Consider the following 25,925-nt stretch of genomic DNA (forward strand, 5'->3'; position numbering starts at 1 on the left):
ATAATAAAATAACCTTTACATTTCTGCTTTATTTTAATGAGACAAGGATGCCATAATAAGCCTGAAGTACTTTTAACACCCCTACTTACATATTCTGCCTAATATAGAGAGCAATAATCTCTATAAAACTTACAATTCTAAAACAAAGTTTCCAAATTTTGTTTAATATTGTGTGACATCTTTTCTGAGAATCAATACAGTGCCTATTGGCAGGTCTCTTAACCCATCTAAGTCTTAGTTTCCTCAAGTATAAAATAGGGAAAATAGCCTATGAAGATTAAGTGAGAACATGCAGTCCTCATGCAGAACATGAGAACAATAGTACTTGAACTTTTTCACTCTATCAATTATCTCTGTTACATGATAGCCCAAAAAGAATAATCAATCTGGTTATTAATACTATTCTGTCTAATGTATAGACTGTGCTTTTAGCACTTGATAAACATACATACTAGCTTGAACTGAATTCTTAGAAAGTTAAAAATACTATATCTTAGCTCTCCCACATGCCATTTCTGTCCATTATGTCTTTCTCAAAGGTCACCAGTTACACATAATATCCCAAGTTTCTGACCTATGCTGATGACAGATCTCCATCTATTGTGATCTCATCCAGTACTTGATGTAATATTTCACATGATATTTTTTTCTGGCTACAGTTTAAAGGGCACTTCCTGTTTGTGGAGTAAAGCCTACCACATTATCAAAACATGTAACCGAAGGATTACAGTATGACTTCATGTGTTTTTATTTCTATATCGTTGCCTTAAGCAGCAATGAGTAAATCTTCTAAATTATGTCATAAGACTTCTTGTCCACGAAGCAATATATTCTGCAGTCTCATTGACAAAATTGTTAAAAGACCATCCTTGCAGTTTTTGGGTCAGTGGGGATATCACTGTTATGAACCCAGGATTTACAGAACACTGGCAAAAATTCTGAGGTACGTCGACTTGGATGGGTTTGACACACTACTCACAGATTATATTGCATTTGTGGAAAAATCAGGATACCGTTTTGAACTAAATTTTAATCTTGAATTTACTGAAATATGTGTGAATACAATTCTGTACTGGGTTTTCGCTAGAAAAGGTAATCCTGACTTTGTGGAATTGCTCCTCAAGAAGACAAAAGATTATGTTCAAGACAGAAGTTGTAACCTGGCACTGATATGGAGGTAATAATCTCATATGTTTTCAACATATAAGGAGAAAATTTCTCTTTAGAAGGCTACTACTTTTTTTCTAAAATGTATATGCATAGAGACTACATATGGATAAGGAATCTTGACTTGATCGCTCATTCATTTGTTCATTCCTTCATTATTTATTCAATAAAATTTTACTTATATGTACATTATTATGTACCAACAAATTACCAGTGGTTTGCTCTATAAAGCTTACATGTTAGTGTTCAGGGTAAGGCGATGTTAGACAACTTAGATTTCTGTAACTAGTCAAAGCATTGTTTTTTGTAATACTGTGATCTCTTCTTTCTGAGAATACTGACAATGTTTATTTATAAATATCTAAATTGACTTTCAAAGTATAATTCAGGATATACACTCATATTCACTTAGTAATAACTCTTTAAACATAATAATTCCCTAATTTTATGTTAAACATTGATAAATTTGATGCCAAATTCTCCAGAATTGAACCCAATGAAAGCCAAATACCTGATTCAATCTGTTATAGAATCAGGTTTTCACATTGTCTGAACATGTCAGTCTAGCTAATGAATACTACTGAGGATCTTATCAGAATATAATATCCAATAGGGCCTCTTTTTGTCTGCAATACAGATTTTAAAGTTACTTAGTATTCACTGACTCCAATTTACTTTTTGGCTTTAGCTATCAGTTTGATTAGAACAGATGTGCATTTGTTCATTCATTCAACAAAGTATTTATCACTTACTATGTATGAGGTACTGTACTAGGCATGATGATAAAACCACATATGCAATGAAAAACAAGACAAGATCATTTTAAGACTAAACCAATTTAGATTCTGCCTGAAGCAGAGTTGTTTTCTTGATTGTGTATCATTGTGGTGATGGAGAACCGGTGGATTACCTTCCTTAATGGTAACCAAGTACAAAAGCTGAGAGCTGAAGTCTGCAATATCAATTAATAAAACCCCAAATGGTACTTTTTGGTTGTTTTAAGGACCATTATATTTGCAACTATAGCAGAGATCAGCAGCTTCTAACACTGAGTGTCACTAGCTGGGCTAAGTAATGTCTATATGTATCCCTGGCGGGCCCATGGGAAAGAAAAATGGAGTAAAACAAAGGAAGAGAGGATAAATTAAAACAAAACAAAACAAACAAACAAAACTAATGGGGGTGGGGGCAAGAGGGGAAAACTGAAAGGAAAGAAAGGAAAATGAAAGAAAGAGAAACACACGGTGGGACATGATAGAGTACTATTAACAACTGTCTTAATAAATTGTTTTAAGATTAATACAGTTTGACTTAGATGCGTTCACAAGGTAAAACACATTAGAGGCCAGTTCTACATACCAAAATATCTTTAGCATCTTTCAGAGTCCCCAAAAGTTAAATTCAGATGAAACCTAAGAATTCATTAGCAAACCTCCCCTAACCTCTCTTCCCCAGCAGTGATTCCCATAGTGCATCTCTGGCTGCTGCTCATCTGGCCTCTCCTTGAACAACTCCAGCAGTAGTGAGTTAACTATTTCCTGAGGTAAATATTACTTGGCCAGAGACCCTTCTCTTTTCTAGCTATCCACTTTCCCTCAAAGATTTTACCCAGTCCCACGATTTTATTTTATTTTTTTTAATTAATTGATTTTGTTTATTTATTTATTTTTAAATTTATTTATTTATTTATTTATTATTTTTGGGAGGGTACACCAAGTTCACTCATCTGTTTTTATACACATATCCCCGTATTCCCTCCCTTCCTTGACTCCCCCCACCTCGAGACCCTCCACCCTCCCCGCCCCAGTCCTCCAAGGCATCTTCCATCCTCTAGTGGGACTCCCTTTGTTATACAACAACTTCCCACTGACTATCTATTTTACAGTTGGTAGTATATATATGTCTGTGCTACTCTCTTGCTTCGTCTCAGCTTCGTCCCACGACTTTAAATATTACAATATGCCAGTGACTCCCAAATCTTTATCTCCCAAATCTTTATCTCTATTTCTCCAGCTCTCTTCTGAGCTCCAGACTCCTCCTATATTAGGCTGTCTGCTCAACATCTCCATAGAGCATCTCAAATTTAACAGAATCAAAACAGAATATTGGGACTTCCCTGGTGGCACAGTGGTTAAGACTCCACGCTCCGAATCCAAGGAGCCCGGGTTCAATCCCTGGTCAGGGAACTAGATCCCACATGCATGTCTCAACTAAGAGTTTGCATGCTGCAACTAAGGAGGCAGTGAGCTGCAACTAAGGACCCCCCCGATGCACCTAAGACCTGATGCAACCAAATAAAGAAAAAAATAAAAACAAAAACAGAATATTGATTTTATTCACCCTCTCCCTGCCAACTTGCTCTTTCCCCTGAATTCTGCACTTGATTAACAGCCTCTGTTGTTCAGGCCAGAAATCTAGGATTTATTCTTGATTCTTCTCTTTCCTTCACAACACATCAGCAAATCTTTTTGATTTTATCTCTAAACATATCACAATTATACTTTTCATCTCCTCCATTTCTAACTTAGGTGAAGCCACCATTACCTCTTGTCTAGGCAACTCCAATAGACTCCTAAAAAGTCTTCCAGCTTCCATTCTTCCCTCTAGAAGCCTGAGTGACCTTATAAAAATGTAAAATAGGTCATACCACCCACGCTTAAAATTATCCAGTTTTCCCACTACAGGTGAAATAAAATTCAAATTCAATACCCATTTTATAAAACTCCCATATGATCTGTCCCCAAATACAATCTCCCAAATCTAATCTCATGTCATTCTCCCCCTTGAACACTATATTCCAACCACACATTGGTTGCTCACTGTCTACTCTTGCTAAAAGTAAACTCCATGAAAGGAGGAACTTTGATTACTTCTTCAACATTGAATCTTCAGCATCTAATACTATGTAGATACATAGCAAGCAGTTAATCAAGATTACGTTGGATGAAAAAGTGAATTTTTATACAGCTTTGTTAGATTCTTCTTCCTGATAGTACATTGAATTCTGTCTCTATTTCTCCAGCTCTGCCCCCAGAGATAGAGAGCACAAAGTCTACTCATTTTCTCTCCTACGTGAAAGCCTCTCAGATATTTGAACACAGCTTTATGTCCCCATAATATTTTGTTTCCTATTATCTGTTGTTCTTTATTTCTAAAGCAGCATCATTTGTTGTTCACCTTCCCCTGTGTAGTATATATGCCAGTTCGATAGTTTCCCTAATACAATAATGGAGCTTCTAAATAGGTCCTTGGAGAAGAGACAGAATTAATAAGGGAAAGGAACTTACGTTTGTTCATTTTTACAATGAACCTGCAAAAATAAATGCCACAGTATGACAGACTATAAGTGGTTAAAGAGAGATGATATCATTCAGTTAAAATAACAGTAATCATTTATTAAACATTTTCTAATTAGCAGGCACAGTGTTATTTGTTGGGGATAAAAAACAAAGTAGACATATTTCCTGATTTTGGAGAGCTCACAGACTAGTAAGTAAGCCATAAAAAATTATAATTACACTATAAGTTCAAAAATAGAAGCATGTACAGGTAGAAAGAACAGAGGACACCGTTAACACTGTTGGGGAGGAGCAGGTATCTAAGAATGCTCTTTAGAAGAGGTAATGTCTTAAATTAATTTTTAAAATATAAAAAGGAGTTTTCCCTGTCTTTCCTTGAAGAAATGTAATCTAGGCAGAGAGAGGCTGACTAAAGCCTAGAGAGACACAAACATGTTGTATCCAGTGACTACAGGCAATTCAGCAATTGCTAGATAGTAAGATGGAAATCAGATAACAGTGAGAGATAAGGCCTAAAAAGTGAAACCTTGAAGGACTTCTGTAGGCCATACTAAGGAATTTGAAATTTATACTGTGGGTGATGACCAATCAGTGAAAGTCAGACTTGTAGTATGAAAAGATTCATCAGCTCTCATTTGAAGACTAGACTGTAGGAAGGGAGGATGCAGCTAGAATTAGGGAAACTAGTTAGTAGACTGCTCAAACACTTCAGATATAATGGCAGCTCCAGAATTTCCATATAGGAAGCGTTGAGGGAAGCAACTGAAAAGAGGGAGGTGGTTAGAGGAGGTGCTTGAAACTGAATTTGTATAGCATGCCCAGGGTGCTAACTAAGATTATATGTGTACTTATAATAGTTTTGGGGGAAGAACTAATTCTGCTCTACCACCATGCCCCCCAATCCCTAGCGATCCTTTGATATCACAACTGTCCAGGTAAATTATAATGAGGACTTAAACTAAAACAATAGCAATAGGGAAAAGAAGAGATAGTAGTAACTAGAATAACCAGACATAACAGTAGATGATTAGAAGTAGAAAATAAAAGAGAAAGAGTTAATCTTCAGATTTCTAAATTTTGAGACTGGGTGGAGACTGTATTAGTTTCCTTTTGCTGCTGTAACAAATTGCCACAAACTTATTGGCTTAAAACAACATAAATTTATTACTTTATAGTTCTGAAGGTCAGAAGTCCAAAATGAGTCTACAAGAGATAAAATCAAGAATGTCACAGGATGGGTTTCTTCTGGAGGCTCTCCGGAAGAGCCCTAGAGGGCTCTAGCTAGAGGCTCCAGCTGTCTTTGCTAGCTTCTAGAGGCCACCTACATTCCTTGGTTCATGGTCTCTTCTTCTGTCTTCAAAGCCAACACTATAGTCCAATCTCCTTCACCAGCTCTGCTTCTATCATTCTCTGACAACCACTTATAAGGGCTCTTGTGATTATACTGGCCCCACCAGGATAATCTCCCACCTCAAGATCCTTATCCTAATTACATCTGCAAAATCCCTTTTGCTATGTTGAGAGGCCATTATTCAGTCTACCACAATGGTCATGCTATAAATCTATCAAAATTATTACAAGAGACTACAAAGTCAGTTTTGGACACATGTGTTTGCACTGCCTAAGAGATATCCAGGTAGAGAGGTGCAGTAGGTCAAGGGTCTCCAACCCCCAGGCCGCAGACTGGTACCAGTCCGTGGCCTGTTAGGAAGCAGACCACACAGCAGGAGGTGAGTGGTAGATCAGCAAGCGAAGCTTCATCTGCCACTCCCCATCACTTGCATTACCACCGAACCATCCCCCTCATCACTCACATTAATGCCTGAACCATCCTACCCACCCCTCTGTCTGTGAAAAAACTGTCTTCCACAAAACCAGTCCTTGGTGCCAAAAAGGCTGGGGACTGCTGCAGTAGGTGGCTATTATATAGTGTCATCCTTGATGTCTCTCTTTTACATTCCACATCTTAATCTGTCATGACATCTTTTGAGTCTACCTTTAAACAAGATACAGAATTTGATCATCCCCACTGTTATCACCCAAGCTAAGTGATTTCTCTCCTTCTATCCCACAACAAATTCTCAATAAAGGTGAGATCATGCTACTTTTTTTACTCAAAATCTCCAATGGCTCCTCCCTTCCATTTAAAGGATAAAATTCTTACAGTGATCTACAATGGCTTTACATGATGTGACATCCCATTACCTCTGTCCTCATTTCCTACTACTCCTCACCCTTTTCACTCTTTTAGCCACACAGGTTCCCTTATTCTTCCTTCACCACCCCAGGAACACTTTCTTGCCTTACGGTTCTTAAATATCCAAATGGCTAACTTCTTCACCTCCTTCTTCTTTATCCAAAGTCACATTTCAGTAGAGCCCTCTCCTACTATCCTATTTAAAATTGGAAAATGCCAAAAGTTCAGGACCAGACAATCTCAATGAATTCTACCAAACATTCAAAGAATACTTAATCCTTCTCAAACCATCCAAAAAACTGAATAGGAAGGAATGCTCCCAAACTCATTCTATGAGGCCAACATTACCCTGATACCAAAAGCAGATAAAGGCACAACAAAAAATAAAAATAAAAAATAAAATTACATGCCATTATCCCTGATAAACACAGATGCAAACATCCTCAACAAAATATTAACAAGCCGAATTCAACAATACATTAAAAGGATCACATACCATGATCAAGTAGAATTTATTCCAAGGATGCAAGAATGGTTCAATATATACAGATCAATCAACCTGACACACCACATTAACAAAACAAAGAATAACACCACATAATCATTTTAATAGAGGCAGAAAAATATTTGACAAAACTCAACATCCCTTTATGATATAAACTCAGCAAAGTGGGTATAGAGGGAATATACCTCAACATAATAAAGGCTATATATGATAAACATTAATTCAACGGTGAAAACCTGAAAGCTTTTCCTCTAAGATCAGGAACAAGACAGGGATGCCCACTATCACCACTTTTATCCAACATAGTATTGCAAATCCTAGCCACAGCAATCAGACAAGAAAGAGGATAAAATTGGAAAAATTGGAAAGAAAAAAGTAAAACTGTCACTATTTGCAAATAACATGATACTAAATAGAGAAAACTCTGAGGATTCCACCAAAAAACTATTAGAACTAATAAAGTTGCAGGATACAAAATCAATGTAAAGAAATCTTTTACATTTCTAAACACCAGTAACTATCAGAAAGAGAAATTAAGAAAACTATAAGTGGAGCATAAACTTTAAAAATTGTGAATCACTGAATTGTACACCTGTAACATATAATATTGTACAGCAACTATACTTCAATTAAAAAATAAAATAAAAAAAAACAATCCCATTTATAATTGTATCAAAAGAATAAAACACCTCGGAATAAACTTAACCAAGGAGGTGAAAGACCTGTACTCTAAAACTATAAGATATTGATGAAAGAAATAGAAGATATTGATGAAATAAATGGAAAGATATACCACGCTCATAGATTCAAAGAATTAATAGTTAAAATGTCCATACTACCCCAAGCAATCTACAGATTCAATGCAATCCCTATCAGAATAACAATGGTATATCTCATCAAACTGAAACCAATAATTCTAAAATTTGTATGGTATCATGAAAGACCATGAACAGCCAAAGTAATCTTGACAAAGAAGAACAAAGCTGGAGGTATCATGCTTGCTAATTTCAAACTATACTACAAAGCTATAGTATCAAAACTGTATAGTACTGGCACAAAAACAGACACATAGATCAATGGAAAAGAATAGAAAGTCCAAAATTCCTACGTATTTTCCCAAGGAAGATATACAGATGGCCTATAGACATGTGAAAAGACACTTGACATCACTAATCATCAGGGAATTGTAAATTAAAATCACAATTAGATATCACCTCCCCCCATCAGAACATCTATTATCAAAAAGACAACCAATAAGTGCTAGTGAAAAGGGAGCTCTTGTGCACTGTTGGGAATGCAAATTGGTGCAGCCACTATGGACACAGTATGTAGATTCCTCAAAAAATTAAAAATAGAGTTACCATACGATCCAGCAATTCCACTTCTTGGTATTTATATAAGGAAAATGAAAATACTAATTAAAAAAGATATATGTACCCCTATGTTCATTGCAGCATTATTTACAATAGCCAAGATATGGAAGCAACCTAAGTGTCCATCAGCAGATGAATGGATGAGGAAGAAGCGCTGTCTGTGTATATTTACATATATACAATGTATTATTACTCAGCCATAAAAAAGAATAAAATCTTGCTATTTGTGAGAATATCAACAGATGTAGAGGGTACTATGCTAAGTGAAATAAGTCTGATAGAGAAAAACAAATATTGTATGATTTCACTTACACATGGAATCTAAAAAACAAAACAAATGAACAAACAAAACAAAAAGGAAACAGAATCATAGGCACGAAGTGTTGATTTCAGGGCAGGGGATGGTAAGGAATTGGGAGAAACAGGTGAAGGAGATTCATAGGTACATACTTTTACTTATAAAATAAGTCATGAGGATATAATTTACAGCATATGGAATATAATCAATAATATTGTAATAACTTTGTATGGTGATATATGGTTAATTGGGATGATCAATTCATAATGTGTATAAATATCAAACCACTATGTTGTATACTGGAAACTAATATAATATTGCATGTCAACTACACTTCAATTAAAAAAATAAATTAAATAAAATTGAAAAATGCCCTCATTGTACCTTCCCAGCACTTCCATACTATTTATCCTGCCCTACTTTTTCTTTTTCCCAAAATACATATCCAGCCTTCCAACATATTATGAAATTGGCTTGTTTGCTATGTTCATTCTGTATTGTCTGTTATACCTCACTACTATATCAGCAAGAAAGCAGGCATCTTTGTCTTGTTGGCTCATATTTCTCAAGCACCCAAGAGTGCCTGGCATAATGTATGCATTCAATTAGTATTTGTTGAATAAATTAATAGGCAGTAGTTCATGTTATGGTCATAGATGAAATTGCCTGAGAACAATTAACCAGATGAAAATTAGTCAAAAGGCCACATCTACTTTACTTAGATGTTGAGGGCAGAGGAAGAGGAACAGTGAAAGAGGGTTGAGAATGAATAGTCAAAGAGGTAGATGCATACCTTGAAGAGAACGGTCCCACTGAGTAATGGGAAAACATCTCAAGAAAGTCAACTGTGTCAAATATCACAGATAAAATTATTACGAAGAAATGTCTATTGAATTGGAAGCTAGAAACCAAAAGAGAAATACTAGGAAAAAATTTAGAAATAATTATTATTAGCTACAAAACTGAATCATTCTCTGCATGTCTATATGGAAATATTATGTCCCATTTCATAAGTGCATATATGACAGGTTTTCAGATACAGAGGGTTCAGTTCATTAACCTCACATTTAAAAACTGATTCTTGCTTTGCTTGCCTCACTCCATCCATATAAGTACTGTTATAATTAACTGTCAGTACAGATTAAGCAAATTTTGATTTACAATAACATGGTCTTTAAACATGAGGATTAATTATATGTCATTTGGGTACAGACTAGACTTTTGAATCTCATTTTAAACCTACTTGAGCTTTAGTTATGTTTTCAACATTTTTGGTCCAAAATATCTTCTACAGTAACATCAATATTAATATCTTAAAATCAACTAATATCTCTAAATCTTAACAAGGACAACTTACAGTATTTTTTGTCCACTAAGTCCCCTAAATCCCCATACTTAAAGACTTTTTTTTAAGAATTTTATTGAGATATAATTGACATACAGTAAACTGCATATATTTAAAGTGTACAATTTGATATTTTTTCTTACTAGTAATGTATATATGGCAATCCCAATCTCCCAGTTCATCCCACCCCAACACCACCCCACCCCTGCTTTCCCCTGTGGTGCTCATGTTTGTTCTCTACATCTGTGTCTCTATTTCTGCCTTGCAAACCGGTTGATCTCTACCATTTTTCTATAATCCACATATATGTGTTAATATACAATATTTATTTTTCTCTTTCTGACTCACTTCACTCTGTATGACAGTCTCTAGGTCCATCCATGTCTCTACAAATGTCCCAGTTTCATTGCTTTTTACAGCTGAGTAATATTCCATTGTATGTATGTACCACATCTTCCTTATCCATTCCTTTTGATATCCATCAAAGAGTGTTCTTCCTATGTTTTCCTCTGAGAGTTTTATAGTGTCTGGCCTTACATTTAGGTCTTTAATCCACTTTGAGTTTATTTTTGTGTATGGTGTTAGGGAGTGTTCTAATGTCATTCTTTTCCATGTAGCTGTCCAGTTTTCCCAGCACCATTTATTGCAGAGGCTGCCTTTTCTCCATTGTATATCTGTGCCTCCTCTGTCATGGATTAGTCGACCTTAGTTCATCTCCGGGTATAAGTCTCTTAAGTCAAATATCTTCTTAAGAGCAAGATGAATAAATTAGATTGCTTTTGAAAATGTTAAATGATTGCACTTCACTAAAAAAAACTTATTAGGCCCAAAAGCTAGAGAATAAATTTAAAATTAATAATATTTTCCAGGAAAACAGTTAAAAAAAATCAATTAACATATTTTTGAGTATCTCCTATGGGCCAAACATTGTTCTAGGCATTTAGGAATATAATAGTGTACTAAACAGACAAAAAGTATTGTCCTGTGGAACTTAAAATTTTATAGTTATCTTGTCCCCCCATTTATTTTGAAGATAAGAAAATGAAAGATTAGAGACATTAAGCAAGTTGTCCAAAATGATAAGAGTTTAATGGAGCTATGTACAAAGTGCCAGGAGGAGTAAGAGAAACATCAGGCAATCAGAGAAGACTTTCCCAAAGAGTTTATTAGACAGGGTCTTACATAATGAGCAAGACTTGCCTCAGAATTGAAAATGGAAGGGAAGAATATACACAAATGAAGGAAACGTAAAAGAGCTGGATGCAGTGGTGGTTTGGGAAAGTGTATGCCAACAATCAGGAGAGTGAATACAGATGTAGAAAGATGGCGGCAAAGTAGAGGGACGTGGAGTGCATCCCTCTCCAGAGATGCATTGGGAATGCACGGAAGGACGCAGTAATTCCCACAGAGAACCAGCTGAACACCAGCAGACGGCCTAGGACACCAGAAAGGACCCCGGGGAGCCCGACATAGCCGGTAGGGAGGCATCTATGAAGGCTCAAAGAGGGTGAAGCGGTGGAGCTGTGGCAGACGGGAGGGAGTGAGAAACATACGGAGGGTCCGCAGCGCAGCTCAGCGTTCCCGGACCCAGACGTCGATCCGCGGCTGAATGGAGGGTCCGGGAGCGGGCGCGTGGGAACCGGAGAGCTGGTTCAGGGTGAGAAACATTGTTGCCGGTAGGGTGACGGACCGAGAGGACAGGAGGGAGGAGGTCCGCGGAGAGGAGTGCCCGTCCCTGAGAGCTGCCTGGCCATGATGGCGGCTGGAGGCTGCAGGCTCACGGGTGGGGGGAGGAGCCGCGCACATAGCCTCTCTCTCTCTTTCGGCGCCTCTGCAACAGGCAGTGGAGAGGCGCCCTGCCGGCCAACTAAGGTGCTCAGGGATAACAAGCACCCTCAGGCACTCGGGCAGGGCTAGATTAAAACCCCTTGCAACGCCACCAGCAGGGAGGCTGCCGAGAGAAAAAAAACAACAGCAACAAAAAAAATACCCCGGAGAGAGGCCCAACTCTAAGACTTTCTGTTTAAGCCTGAGCCACCAGCGTCCCTCTGCAACAGGCACCTCCAAGCCCGACTGAAACAACAGTGCGCCACTGCTCACTCACTCCCAGGAGGAGCCACTATTGTACCCTCTCCCTCCCCACACACCGACGCTTACAGATGAACAATAAAGGAACCTCTGTTGGTCACAGAATAATGCAAAAAAAACCCAAGGCGAGGAGAAGGACACTTACAGCTGAGACGCTAAGGAAACAGAAATAGTAGTATCAATACCTATTGAACTGGTCCATTCTGGGATCAGTTCTGGATTTTTTTTTTTCTTTTTCTCTCTCTCTCTTTTTTTTTTTTCTTTATTAAATACGATCTTAGCCCTAAGGGATCTATAAGTTTTATAACATAATTTTTTAATGATATTTTTTATTCTTTTTTTTTTTGCCTTTTTATATACTTCTATATCTAGCTAAGTTTTTGGTAGTACGCACAATAGATCTCTCATACTTTCCTTTCATCCCTATCTTTTATACATTGCTATTCCTTTCTTTTTATTTGCATATTTCCAACCACATTACGCTCTTCTGTTCCCCTTTCTTCCAGCCTTTTTAAGTTTATTTTATCTTAACATACTTATAAGCAACACTATCGGTCTGCTCAGACTCCTTGCTCTATTCTCCAGATGATGCACTGCCTTCATATTTAATATTAGGCTTTTGTCTTTATCTTAGTTCTTAGTACAGTTGTCTAATTACATTCTGAGAATCTCCATTCTCTCTGGTGGTACTCTGGCTCTTTTCTATATTTGATCCTAGCTTACAAAATCTCCCTTGATTAATGTTTGTATGTGTAAGGTGTTATTTGTTTGTTTGTTTGCTTTTGCTTTTGTCTCTGATTTGTTCTGTTTCAGTTGTCAATTTCTGTTGGGTTTCTCTTTGAATATCTGATAGCACACTGGGGTTCTGTCAGGTCTTTCTAGAGCCTTATGTCCTAATGGATTCAGTAATTGTGTGTCTTATACATGTATGTGTTTCCTAGACTTAATATTTGTTTAATCCAATACTTGGACATTAGTCTGAGGCTTGGACAGTCTTCTATAAACACCTCTATCGCCAGGACAAGCAACCCCAAAAGTCTGGACAACCATGAGAAAACAAAGAAACACCATGCAGGCAAAGGAGCAGGAAAAAAATCCACAAGACCATATAAATGAGGAGGAAATAGGAAAAATGCCTGAAAAAGAATTCAGAGTAATGATAGTAAAAATGATACAAAATCTCAATAACAAAATAGAGAAAGTACAAGAAACAGTTCATAAGAACTCAGAAAAACAAACAAACAGCAATGGATAACAAGATAACTGAAATTAAAAATACTCTACATGCTATAACCAGCAGAATGACTGAGGCAGAAGAACGAATAAGTGAGCTGGAAGATAGAATGGGGGAAATAAACGTCACAGAGCAGGAAAAAGAAAAAAGAATAAAAAGAATAGAAGACAGTCTCAGAGACCTCAGTGATAACATTAAGCATATCAACATTCGAATTATAGGCATCCCAGAAGAAGAAGAAAACAAGAAAGGGTCTGAGAAAATATTTGAAGAGGTTATAGTGGAAAACTTCCCCAACATGGGAAAGGAAATAATGAACCAAGTCCAAGAAGCACAGAGAGTCCCATACAGAATAAACCCAAGGAGAAATACACTGAGACACATATTAATCAAACTAACAACCATTAAACACAAAGAAAAAATATTAAAAGCAGCAAGAGAAAAGCAACAAATAACATATAAGGGGAAAACCCATCAGGATAACAGCTGACCTTTCTACAGAAACTCTGCAGGCCAGAAGGGAATGGCAGGATATACTGAAAGTCCTGAAAGAGAGAAACCTACAGCCAAGAATACTCTACCCAGCAAGAATCTCATTCAGATTTGAGGGAGAAATCAAAAGCTTTCCAGACAAGCAAAAGTTAAGAGAATTCAGCACCACCAAACCAGCCTTACAACAAGTGCTAAAGGAACTTCTCTAAGTAGGACACACAAGAAAAGGAAAACACCTACAAATACAAACCCAAAACAATTCAGAAAATGGTCATTGGAACACACATGTCAATAATCACCTTAAATGTAAATGGACTAAATGCTCCAACCAAAAGACACAGACTGGCTGAATGGATACAAAAACAAGACCCTTCTATATGCTGCCTACAAGAAACCCACTTCAGACCAAGGGATACATATAGACTGAAAGTAAAGGGATGGAAAAAGATATTCCATGCAAATGGAAGTCAAAAGAAAGCTGGAGTAGCAATACTCATATCAGACAAATTAGACTTGAAAGTAAAGATGATTAAAAGAGACAAGGAAGGACACTACATAATGATCAAGGGATCCATTCAAGAAGAACATATCACAATGGTAAATATCTATGCCCCCAATATAGGAGCACCTCAATACATAAGGCAAATGCTAAGAGCTATAAAAGGGGACATCAACAGTAACACAATAATAGTGGGAGACTTGAACACCCCACTTACATCAATGGACAGATCATCCAAACAGAAAATAAAGACACACAAGCTTTAAATGACACATTAGACCCTCTTGACTTAACTGATATTTATAAGACATTCCATCCAAAAACGACAGACTACACTTTCTTCTCAAGTGCACACGGAACATTTTCCAGGCTAGATCACATCTTGGGTCACAAATCAAACCTCAGCAAATTCAAGAAGATTGAAATCATATCAAGCATCTTCTCAGACCACAACGCCATGAGACAAGATATCAATTACAGGAAAAAAATTGCAAAAAAGACAAACACATGGAGGCTAAACAATTCACTCTTAAACAACCAAGGAATCACTAAAGAAATCAAAGAGGAAATAAAAAAATATCTAGAAACAAATGACTACGAAAACACAACAACCCAAAACCTATGGGACGCAGCAAAAGCAGTTCTAAGAGGGAAGTTTATAGCAATACAGTCCTACCTTAAGAAACAAGAAAATGATCGAATAAACAACCTAACCTTACACCTAAAACAACTAGAGAAAGAAGAATAAAGAAACCCCAAAGTGAGCAGAATGAAAGAAATCATAAAGATCAGAGCAGAAATAAATGAAAAAGAAAGAAAGGAAACCATAGCAAAAATAAATAAAACTAAAAGCTGGTTCTTTGAGAAGGTTAACAAAATTGATAAACCATTAGCCAGACTCATCAAGAAAAAAAGGGAGAAGATGCAAATCAACAGAATGAGAAATGAAAAAGGAGAAGTAACAACGGACACCTCAGAAATACAAAAGATCATGAGAGACTACTACAAGCAACTATATGCCAATCAATTGGATAACCTGGAAGAAATGGATACATTCTTAGAAAAATACAATCTTCCAAGACTGAACCAGGAAGAAATAGAAACCATGAACAGACCAATCACAAGTACGGAAATTGAGGCTGTGATTAAAAATCTCCCAACACAAAAAGCCCAGGATCAGATGGGTTCATGGGCGAATTCTTTCAAACATTTCAAGAAGAGCTAACACCTATCCTTCTCAAACTCTTCCAAAATATTGCAGAAGGTGGAACACTCCCAAACTCATTCTACGAGGCTACCATCACCCTGATACCAAAACCAGGCAAAGATGTCACAAAAAAAGAAAACTACAGACCAATATCACTGAAGAATATAGATGCAAAAATCCTCAACAAAATACTAGCTAACAGAACCCAACAGCACATTAAAAAAATCATACACCATGATCAAGTGGGGTTTATCCCTGGGATGCAAGGATTCTTCAATATACACAAATCAATCAACGTGATACATCATATCAACAACTTGAAGGATAAAAACCATATGATCATTTCAATAGATGCAGAAAAAGCTTTTGACAAAGTTCAACATCCATTTATGATAGAAGCTCTCCAGAAAATGGGCATAGAAGGAAATTACCTCCACATAATAAAAGCCATATATGACAAACCAAAAGCCAACATCGTTCTCAATGGGGAAAAACTGGAAGAATTCCCTCTAAGAACAGGAACAAGACAAGGGTGTCCACTCTCACCACTGTTATTCAACATAGTTTTGGAAGTTTTAGCCACAGCAATCAGAGAAGAAAAAGAAATCAAAGGAATCCAAATTGGAAAAGAAGAAGTAAAATTGTCACTCTTTGCAGATGACATGATGTTATATATAGAAAACCCTAAAGACTCTACCAGAAAACTGCTAGCACTCATTGATGAGTTTAGTAAAGTAGCAGGATACAAAATTAATGCACAGAAATCTCTTGCATTCCTATACACTAACAACGGAATAGCAGAAAGAGAAATTAAGGAAACAATCCCATTCACCATTGCAACAAAAAGAATAAAATACCTAGGAATAAACCTACCTAAGGAGGCTAAAGATCTGTATGCAGAAAACTTTAAGACATTGATGAAAGAAATCAAAGACGACACAAACAGATGGAGGGACATACCATGTTCCTGGATTGGAAGAATCAACATCGTGAAAATGACTGTACTACCCAAAGCAATTTACAGATTCAATGCAATCCCGATCAAATTACCAATGGCATTTTTCACAGAACTAGAGCAAGAAATCTTACGATTTGTATGGAAACGCAAAAGACCCCGAATAGCCAAAGCAATCTTGAGAAGGAAAAATGGAGTTGGTGGAATCAGGCTTCCTGACTTCAAACTATACTACAAGGCCATAGTGATCAAGACAGTATGGTACTGGCACAAAAATAGAAAGGAAGATCAGTGGAATAGAATAGAGAACTCAGAAGTAAGCCCAAACACATATGGGCACCTTATCTTTGACAAAGGAGGCACGAGTATACAATGGAAAAAAGACAGCCTCTTCAATAAGTGGTGCTGGGGAAATTGGACAGCAACATGTAAAAGAATGAAATTAGAACAATTCCTAACACCATACACAAAAATAAACTCCAAATGGATTAAAGACCTACATGGAAGGCCAGACACTATAAAAATCCTAGAGGAAAACATAGGTAGAACACTCTATGACATACATGAAAGCAACATCCTTTTTGACCCACCTCCTAGAATCATGGAAATAAAATCAAGAATAAACAAATGGGACCTCATGAAACTTAAAAGCTTTTGCACAGCAAAAGAAACCATAAACAAGACTAAAAGGCAACCCTCAGAATGGGAAAAAATAATTGCCTATGAAACAATGGACAAAGGATTAACCTCCAAAATATACAAGCAGCTCATGAAGCTTAATACCAAAAAAGCAAATAACCCAATCCACAATTGCGCGGAAGACCTAAATAGACATTTCTCCAAAGAAGACATACAGATGGCCAACAAACATATGAAAAGATGCTCAACATCACTCATCATCAGAGAAATGCAAGTCAAAGCCACAATGAGGTATCACCTCACACCGATCAGAATGGCCAGCATCACAAAGTCTGGAAACAACAAATGTTGGAGAGGGTATGGAGAAAAGGGAACTCTCCTGCACTGTTGGTGGGAATGTAAATTGGTACAGCCACTATGGAAAACAATTTGGAGGTTCCTTAAAAAACTACAAATAGAACTTCCATGTGATCCAGTAATCCCACTACTGGGCATATACCCAAAGAAAACCATAATCCCAAAAGAAACATGTACCATAATGTTTATTGCAGCACTCTTTACAATAGCCAGGACATGGAAGCAACCTAAATGCCCATCAACAAATGAATGGATACAGAAGATGTGGCATATATACACAATGGAATATTACTCAGCTATAAAAAGGGATGAGATGGATCTATATGTAATGAGGTGGATAGAACTACAATCTGTCATACAGAGTGAAGTAAGTCAGAAAGAGAAGGACAAATATTGTATGCTAACTCACATATACGGAATCTAAAAATGGCACTGATGAACTCAGTGACAAGAACAAGGATGCAGATACAGAGAATGGACTGGAGAACTCGAGGTATGGGAGGGGGAGGGGGGTGAAGGGGAAACTGAGTCGAAGAGAAAGAGTAGCATAGACATATATATACTACCAACTGTAAAATAGATAGTCAGTGGGAAGTTGTTGTATAACAAAGGGAGTCCAACTCGAGGATGGACAATGCCTTAGAGGACTGGGGCGGGGGGGGGGGACTCGAGGTGGGGGGAGTCAAGGAAGGGAGGGAATATGGGGATATGTGTATAAAAACAGATGATTGAACTTGGTGTACCCCCCCCCCAAAATACAGATGTAGTTTAGAAGTTCAATTTTGATTACATGTTGGAAGTTATTTGTGAAAAAGATGAGATCTTCAAGGACAGTATTGATCTGGAGATGACTCTAGAAGAGAGTGTATATATATTTTATATAGAATTAAATGTATATATATATAGTACCACTGGCAGAGTGATGACAAAATCCTACTCCTCAATTTCTAAATTGCTATTTTGCACTGCACCCACACTATTTTTTTTTTTAATAATTGGCATTTCAGAGCTCAGCGAAGCTTTGGAGACAAACTAGTTGGTCTAGTAATTTTCAAACTGTACTTTTTGCAGCTCCTTACAAGAGAATCACCATAGGGGAGGTTTTTAGGCCCAAATACACTTCAACCAGAGAACTTATCTGATACAAAACATTCATTTTATACAGCTAGTTCTTGCATGACAATATTCCAGTATTGGTTTATGTTTGTAAATGAAACATTCTTTCCAACCTTTTTATTGCAAAACACCTACTAAGACCTTCAAGTCTTAGATCCAGGATAACCTACAGGCAATAACTATCCCAGGTAGAGTTAGGTTTTAAATCTCTATTGTTTTCAGCATTATTCTGTTGCCTCCCATCTTAATTATTTGAAATCCTAAAGTTCTTTTTGAATAATGCTTTTCTTGCTAGGCATAATTGTCCAAAACTAGTATTTACAGTTTGTATGCTGTTCTGTAGAATACATCAGTATTTTATTAGACCAACTGAGAGCATTCCAGAGGCAAGGATCATGAATAAAGTTTCCCTTTCTTTAGTCCCAAAAGCCATGTTTACTTGGCCAGATCAAGGCTTGATAATTCATACAAAACCCCCTGTGGCTGATTCTACCACGTCCTCTTTACATGTAGTGACCAATTCAATAGCAACATAAATGTCTACTAAATGAGACAATTGCAAGAACTATACACACTTAGAAAAAATAACATTTTCCTTTCTGTCATAAGGGAGGAGAAATTTTCAAGTCCAGCCATCATACAGCACTCCAGGAAAAACAAGATTTCAAAGAACTCTCAGAACTCTACTAAAGAAAGAAAATTAAATTTTGTCCTTGAGGGACCTCACATGGCCCTCATAATTTACATTTCTTCTACCTGAAAATACCAACTCTAATGTTATTAAAGTGAAAAAATAGGATTAAGGCAGTTGCATTTATTTCTTTTCAGTCTAATTTTCAAACTCAATTCAGTCTCAAGCCTGATATATGATCAAGAACAACAAAAACAAAAGGGTCACATACTTCTGTTCTATTAATGAAGCAAAATAAAAAAATACTTCCCTTTTTTCCATTTTAGATTTTCCAGAGCTGTATCAGTTTTATAATACTGGTTCTAATCACTATGGATCTCTCAAATGAGAAACAGAATTGCTATTACTAAAAGTAAACACTTTCCACACATTGTAAATCTTTTTGTTTGTTTTTGCAAGTGTAAAGTGGATTTAAGTGTGTAGTATAGTTTTCTTACTTTTTAACCCTCAGGTTGGCCTAGATTCAGAGTGGAAAACTCTTTTTAAACGTATTATATATAAAGGTAAAGTTACATTAATGTTATTTAAGATATTTACTATCTATGATAATACTATTCTTTTCCCTTTACTGTTAAGATAAAGTGTTTACCACATTTCTTAATTCTATATTCAATGAGGTTTTTCTTGTTTGTCTGATTCACAGAACTTTCACACCAGTATACTGTCCAAGCCCATTAAGTGGCATCACACCTCTACTTTACGTAGCTCAGACGAGACAATCCAATATCTTAAAAATACTCCTACAATATGGAATCTTAGAAAGAGAAAAAAACCCTATCAACATTGTGTTAACAATATTGCTCTACCCTTCAAGAGTGAGAATAATGGTTGATCATGAATTGGTAGACATCCAGGAAGATGCCAAAACATGTTTAGTGCTATGTTCCAGAGTGCTTTCAGTCATTTCAATCAGGGAAATAGAGGTAAGCAAAATATTGTACTTTGGGTTTGGGCTCAAATATTGATCAATTTTAAGATAAAATTGTGAGGCAAGAATGAATTTAATTTTTAATCTATTGATCCAGTGAATAATTAATTATATGCTTATAAATTAAAAATAGGCAAAATTCTAATTATCTTCAACATTAGATCTTTTATATCATAATTTTGTCTTCTAAATATGAAATAATTTTTAAGTTAATATAGTTTGCTTTAGTAGTTATTAAGTAGATATATATTATTACATTCTAATTACATAATAAATTTAATAGGATTTCTGTCTCTTAAAAACAGAACAAATTAAAATTTTAACAGACCTCTTTTCCAATAGAATATTTTAAAATGAAAGTTACATTTCTCCCCACATATAATCACATACCGAGAAACACATTTTCCTTTTCAAAATTCCAGAATAATTTTAAGCATGAAAATATAAAGGCTTTAAATATTTGCTCAGTTGAAACTATCTACTCCTCAGAAATGTGAAGAGTTTCTCCTTGATAAGGTTTAGAAAAAAAAAATCAGTCATATGAAGGGCACATTTATCCTGTCAAAATGAACTGCAAGTTTCAGCATCAAATTGTATCAAGTCCATTAGTATCAAGAAATAAGTCTAAAATAGACAACTGATGGGAACATACTGTATAGCACAGGGAACTCTACTTAATGCACTGTAGTGTCCTAAATGGAGGGGATGTATGTATATGTATGGCTAATTCATTTTGCTCTGCAGTAGACGCTAATACAACATTGTAAAGCAACTACACTCCAATAAAAATTAATAATAATAATAAAAAAAGAAAGCCTGAGTAAGGCAAAGAAAGCTACCCCTATAAATTTAAACCAGTCAAATTACCAAGGAATCTAGCAGTTCCCCTTATCTTTAAAGGTGTGACTTCAGAAATAAATTCCTGTGAAATATAATTCTGCTGGGTCTTTAATTTTTTTAAGCCTCAACAATGCAAATCAATCTACCATGCCTGAGTCAACTGTAAGGAAAGCAAATTGGTCAAATTATTTTGGCAACCAATTTTTGTTGCTGTTTTCTGTTTGTTTGTTTTCTTGTTGTTTTTGGCCATGCCACTTGGCATGTGGAATCTTAGTTCCCCAACCAGGGATCAAACCTGGGCCCCCTGCAGTGGAGACACGGAGTCTTAACCACTGGACCACCAAGGAAGTCCTTGGCAACCAATTTTTAAAACAAAAAAATTTTTTTTAATTTTTGCATCTTCAGTAATTTGCTTCTCCTTGTACATTGTTAGTCCTGCACAATTATAGGACATATCGATTCTCAACCAGCTCCGTGAATGCTATTCCTGAGGTACATTCAAAATAGAAAAGTACTAGGATAGAGTGAGTTGATCAAAATCACCTGACTGAATGGCAAAGAACTTAAAGCTGGATTCCAATCAATTGTAGTTTAATAAGTAGCGCTGAGCAAGAAGGTGAACGATGGCATAAAAACCAGATTAAAGAACACTTTAAATTACCCTGGTTTTCACTTCCACACTTGCCAGTTTTATTGTAAATATGCATTTAGGTATCTTTACTTCTAGACCACAGTTCTGTGAATGCAGAGACTGTATTTTACATAGCCTAGCAATTATCCCAAGCACCAAGCTCAGTGCTGAATATACACAAGATACTCTTTAAATAATTGTTTATTAAACAATGAAAAAATATATATCATTTGAGTTAAAGTGTCATGTAGTCTGTAGAGTGTAGGTTTTCCTGGAGAAGTTCCTCTATAACACAACAATGTCTTTTACTTCTAAGTCAGCTTAATAATAACATTTGGCTTCTAGAACTAAATCTTTAAAAGGGTACCTTAACTAAAACTTAAAAAGTTTTCTTCATATGTATGAGCCTCTTGTTTGGTCTTCTCGTGATTCAGCAGTACGTAGTTTTACTCTACAATAGTTGGAATCACCTGGCGGAACTTTTAGGATTTATGTTGTCTATGCCCAACCCCAAACCAACTGAATCAGAAATTCTGGAGTAGAACCTCAGCATTAATATATTCTAAAGCCTCCTAGATAATTCCAGTTTATGGTCAAATTGGAAACACTACTCTAGAAGGAGAAGCTAATAAACCATAAGTGTATGATCTGTCTAAAATTAAAAACATACAGATCCACTGTTGTAAGAATTAGTGTTTTGTGTCCTTAGACATATTAAACTTTATATATGATTCTAAGAATAAAATGGAAGTAAAAATTCTTGCCTCAGGTGAAAATGTTTCAGAAAAAATATTATAAGGGTTAAATAAATTTAAGATACATTTTGTGAATTCAAATTAAAAAATTAAAATGTTTATAATTTGGACTAATCCAATGATTAATATTACGAAATTAAAATATTCCCCTTTTCTTTAGACGCAGCTAAGTTTAGGAAGACGTCCAATTATTTCAAATTGGCTGGACTACATTCCTTCAACAAGATACAAAGATCCATGTGAACTATTACATCTTTGCAGAATAACCATCAGGGCTCAACTACTGACCAACAATATGCTCCCAAATGGAATATTTTCACTTCTAATTCCTGTTCGTCTACAGAACTACCTGAATTTAGAAAACTAATGCACGTCTTTTCCTGCATTCTTTAAGGATGCTCACTATTGTATGGTTTAGAAGTTAATAAACTATTAACTTCACACAAATTTTTACTGCATTGAACATTCCATTAGAAAATGTATTTTCATATGACACCCTAAATGAATCACTTTCAAATCAACATACGGCCCTACCCATTATCTCCATACAGTGGAACAAATTATATGCATTTTTAAAATATTTTAGATTTACTTTTATTCTGTTTTTAAAAGTTGTTTTTGGCCTTAGAGCATTCTTGTTACTTGTGAAAAATCTGGTCATATTAATGTTCTGAATGCAAAGCTCTTATTATTAGTATGTCTTAAGTTAGGAAAATATTATTTTATATTTTATATTCATAACAACAAATGTTTATTGAGTTATTTTGCAAATAAAACACTGTGCTTGGTAGTAGGGAATAATTAATGAAATTAAGAAATGATCCATTCCTTGAGAGAAGAGCTTATAATCCTGTGGCAGCCATGGTCACAAGTAATACAAGGTAAAGAACTGTATTATTCTTTGTCAACTAAAATGTTGGGAGTAGCGTGACAGAAATGGATTACATTTGGACCTAATTAGCCTTAAATTACAACATAGAGCTGGGGTGTTTTTGTATGTGATACCTCTAAATACTAGTCCAGCAGTATTTTTTTAATGAGATATAATTGCATATAACATTAAAGTAGTTTCAGGTATATAACATAATGATTCAATAGATTTATAGCCTGTGAAATAATCACCACAATGTCTAGTTAACACCCATCATCACATATGGCTGCAAATTTTTTTTCTTGTGATGAGAACTCAAGATCTACTCTGTTAGCAACTTTCAAATATACAATATTTTTTTATATAATTTTTTTAAAATTTATTTATTGGCTGCGTTGGGTCTTCATTGCTGCACACGGGCTTTCTCTAGTTGCTGCGAGCAGGGGCTACTCTTCATTGTGGTGCACAGGCTCCTCATTGTAGTGGCTTCTCTTGTTGTGGAGCACAGGCTCTAGGTGCATGGGCTTCAACAGTTGCGGCACATGGGCTCAGCAGTTGTGGCTCACGGGCTCTAGAACACAGGCTCAATAGTTGTGGCCGCACGGGCTTAGTTGCTCCATGGCACGTGGAATCTTCCCAGGGTAGGGCTCAAACCCGTGTCCCCTGCATTGGCAGGCGGATTCTTTACCACTGCACCACCTAGGAAGTCCTACAATACATTTTTAACTGTAATCACCATGCTGTATATTACATCCTCAGGACTTATTTATAACTGAAAGTTTGTACCTTTTGACCAACTTTACTCATTTCATCTACCCCCAAATTACATGCATTTAATACAAAAAAAAGAAACAATTTTGACCCAACATCACATCAAAATGAAAATATTATCAGTTAAACCTGCCAACTCTTTGATTACAAATAAACTTGTTATCTTAAAAAATTAGAATGTATTCTACAACAATTTTTTTAGCTCTTTGCTTTTTGAATATCTAGGGTATTGGACTCTTCTCTATATAACCACATGGTCAAACTGCTGCAACACAAAGATAAGAACTGGAAGATAATTCTCCACGGGTCTCTCATGTTTCCACCCGTCTTATGAGCAGAGGAACTGACTGCCTTTCTCTTGACTATCTTTTTAAGGATGTTTGTATAGTGAGCAGCCTTAGAAGATAGAGACAGTGGCTCCCTCTGAGCACAGGGCAGGTTTGCTCAATATCTACTATAATAAAGGCAATGTCTTCCTCTGGGCATATGGTCAAGCAGGTTTGCTTGAAGCTCATTTTAAAAGACTGGAGTTTCCCAAGCTTGGGGTTCTTCAGCTATAACACCAATCCACTGTGTGCACATCTACCTGGACAACTACATATCTTAGAGGATAGGGGTACATGGAACTAACACAAACAAGAAGCTCATGCTGCATGCTGTTCCACTAGTAATAAAGTCCTTTGTTTCCAACCCAGTCTTTTGTCTTCTGACAGCAAAAAGATAGTATGGAAAGCTAAACTGCTGGTTTGCAAGTAAGGTAAAAATCTTAGACACTTCATAGTCCTTGACAATGAGAATCTGTTAATCACTGCATTTAGATCCATTTCAGTAGATTATGGCAGACAGTATCCATCCTCACTGTCTGTCTGCAATCTGGGGACTATCAAAATTTTGACAATTCATAAGAAAAGGGTATTCATTTTGGTCCTATAGTAAGATAAAACAATTGTATGATTTGAAGAACTGAATGGAAATAGCCAAGTAACAATATAACTAGATCACTTGCTTTTGCTCTCCTTCCACTTTCATTCCCTTAATTGCATTACAGGGTTGAATTATAGAAATGCTTATTTATTACACTTAAACTACATTTAATTATGATTGAGCATATTTTAAGCTCATAAATAAGTATATAGGAAGTTCAAACAACACACAATGTATTAACACTTGAATATTTTACCAGTAGCATATAAGATAATTATTTTAGTTGAAAATATGTGTTAATATGAAGAAATAAACACACACACACACATACACACACGAAAAAAACACACAAAAAAATCCTTAATCTAGCTAATAAGGAAACACTAGATTGTGATTCAGATGAAGTGATTCTTCTTGGCAAATATTTTAGCAAATCTTTTTACATTTATTCCCTAATTTCCATCCACTCTAAAAGAGCTTAATGAACTTTATCTAGTCATCACTTTTACTGAACATGGCTCATACCTATGCTAGAGACTGGGCAACAAACAGCACCTACATTTTTGGAACTTCTATCTTCTTCTTCTTGTTTTTTTTTTGTTTTTGGTTTTTTTGTTTTTTGGCTGCGCCACGCTGTGCACCTTGCAGGATTTTAGTTCCCTGACCAGGGATGGAACCCAGGACCCCCACACTCCAAAAGTGAGAGTGCCGAGTCCTAACAACTGGACCACCAGGGAATTCTT

At 36.1% G+C, this 25,925-nt stretch overlaps 1 protein-coding gene across 1 annotated transcript; it reads left to right on the plus strand.

The window, feature by feature from the left end:
- The first annotated feature begins 650 nt into the window (after positions 1 to 650).
- On the plus strand, positions 651 to 23,063 carry ASB17 (ankyrin repeat and SOCS box containing 17). Its single transcript, XM_057701596.1, has 3 exons — positions 651 to 1,177; positions 20,106 to 20,385; positions 22,777 to 23,063. The coding sequence occupies exons 1-3, from the start codon at positions 777 to 779 to the stop codon at positions 22,981 to 22,983; spliced, it is 888 nt and encodes a 295-aa protein (XP_057557579.1). The 5' UTR covers positions 651 to 776; the 3' UTR covers positions 22,984 to 23,063.
- The last annotated feature ends 2,862 nt before the right edge of the window (positions 23,064 to 25,925 follow it).

Source organism: Hippopotamus amphibius, chromosome 1 (genome assembly GCF_030028045.1).
Source record: "Hippopotamus amphibius kiboko isolate mHipAmp2 chromosome 1, mHipAmp2.hap2, whole genome shotgun sequence".
In the NCBI taxonomy this organism is placed as follows: domain Eukaryota; kingdom Metazoa; phylum Chordata; class Mammalia; order Artiodactyla; family Hippopotamidae; genus Hippopotamus; species Hippopotamus amphibius.

Excerpts from the sequence above, each read along its gene's own strand:
- ASB17 (XM_057701596.1), top strand. The coding sequence starts at position 777 with ATGAGTAAATCTTCTAAATTATGTCATAAGACTTCTTGTCCACGAAGC. Across the intron at positions 1,178-20,105 it reads AACCTGGCACTGATATGGAG|AACTTTCACACCAGTATACT; the intron begins GTAATAATCTCA and ends TCTGATTCACAG. Across the intron at positions 20,386-22,776 it reads TTTCAATCAGGGAAATAGAG|ACGCAGCTAAGTTTAGGAAG; the intron begins GTAAGCAAAATA and ends CCTTTTCTTTAG.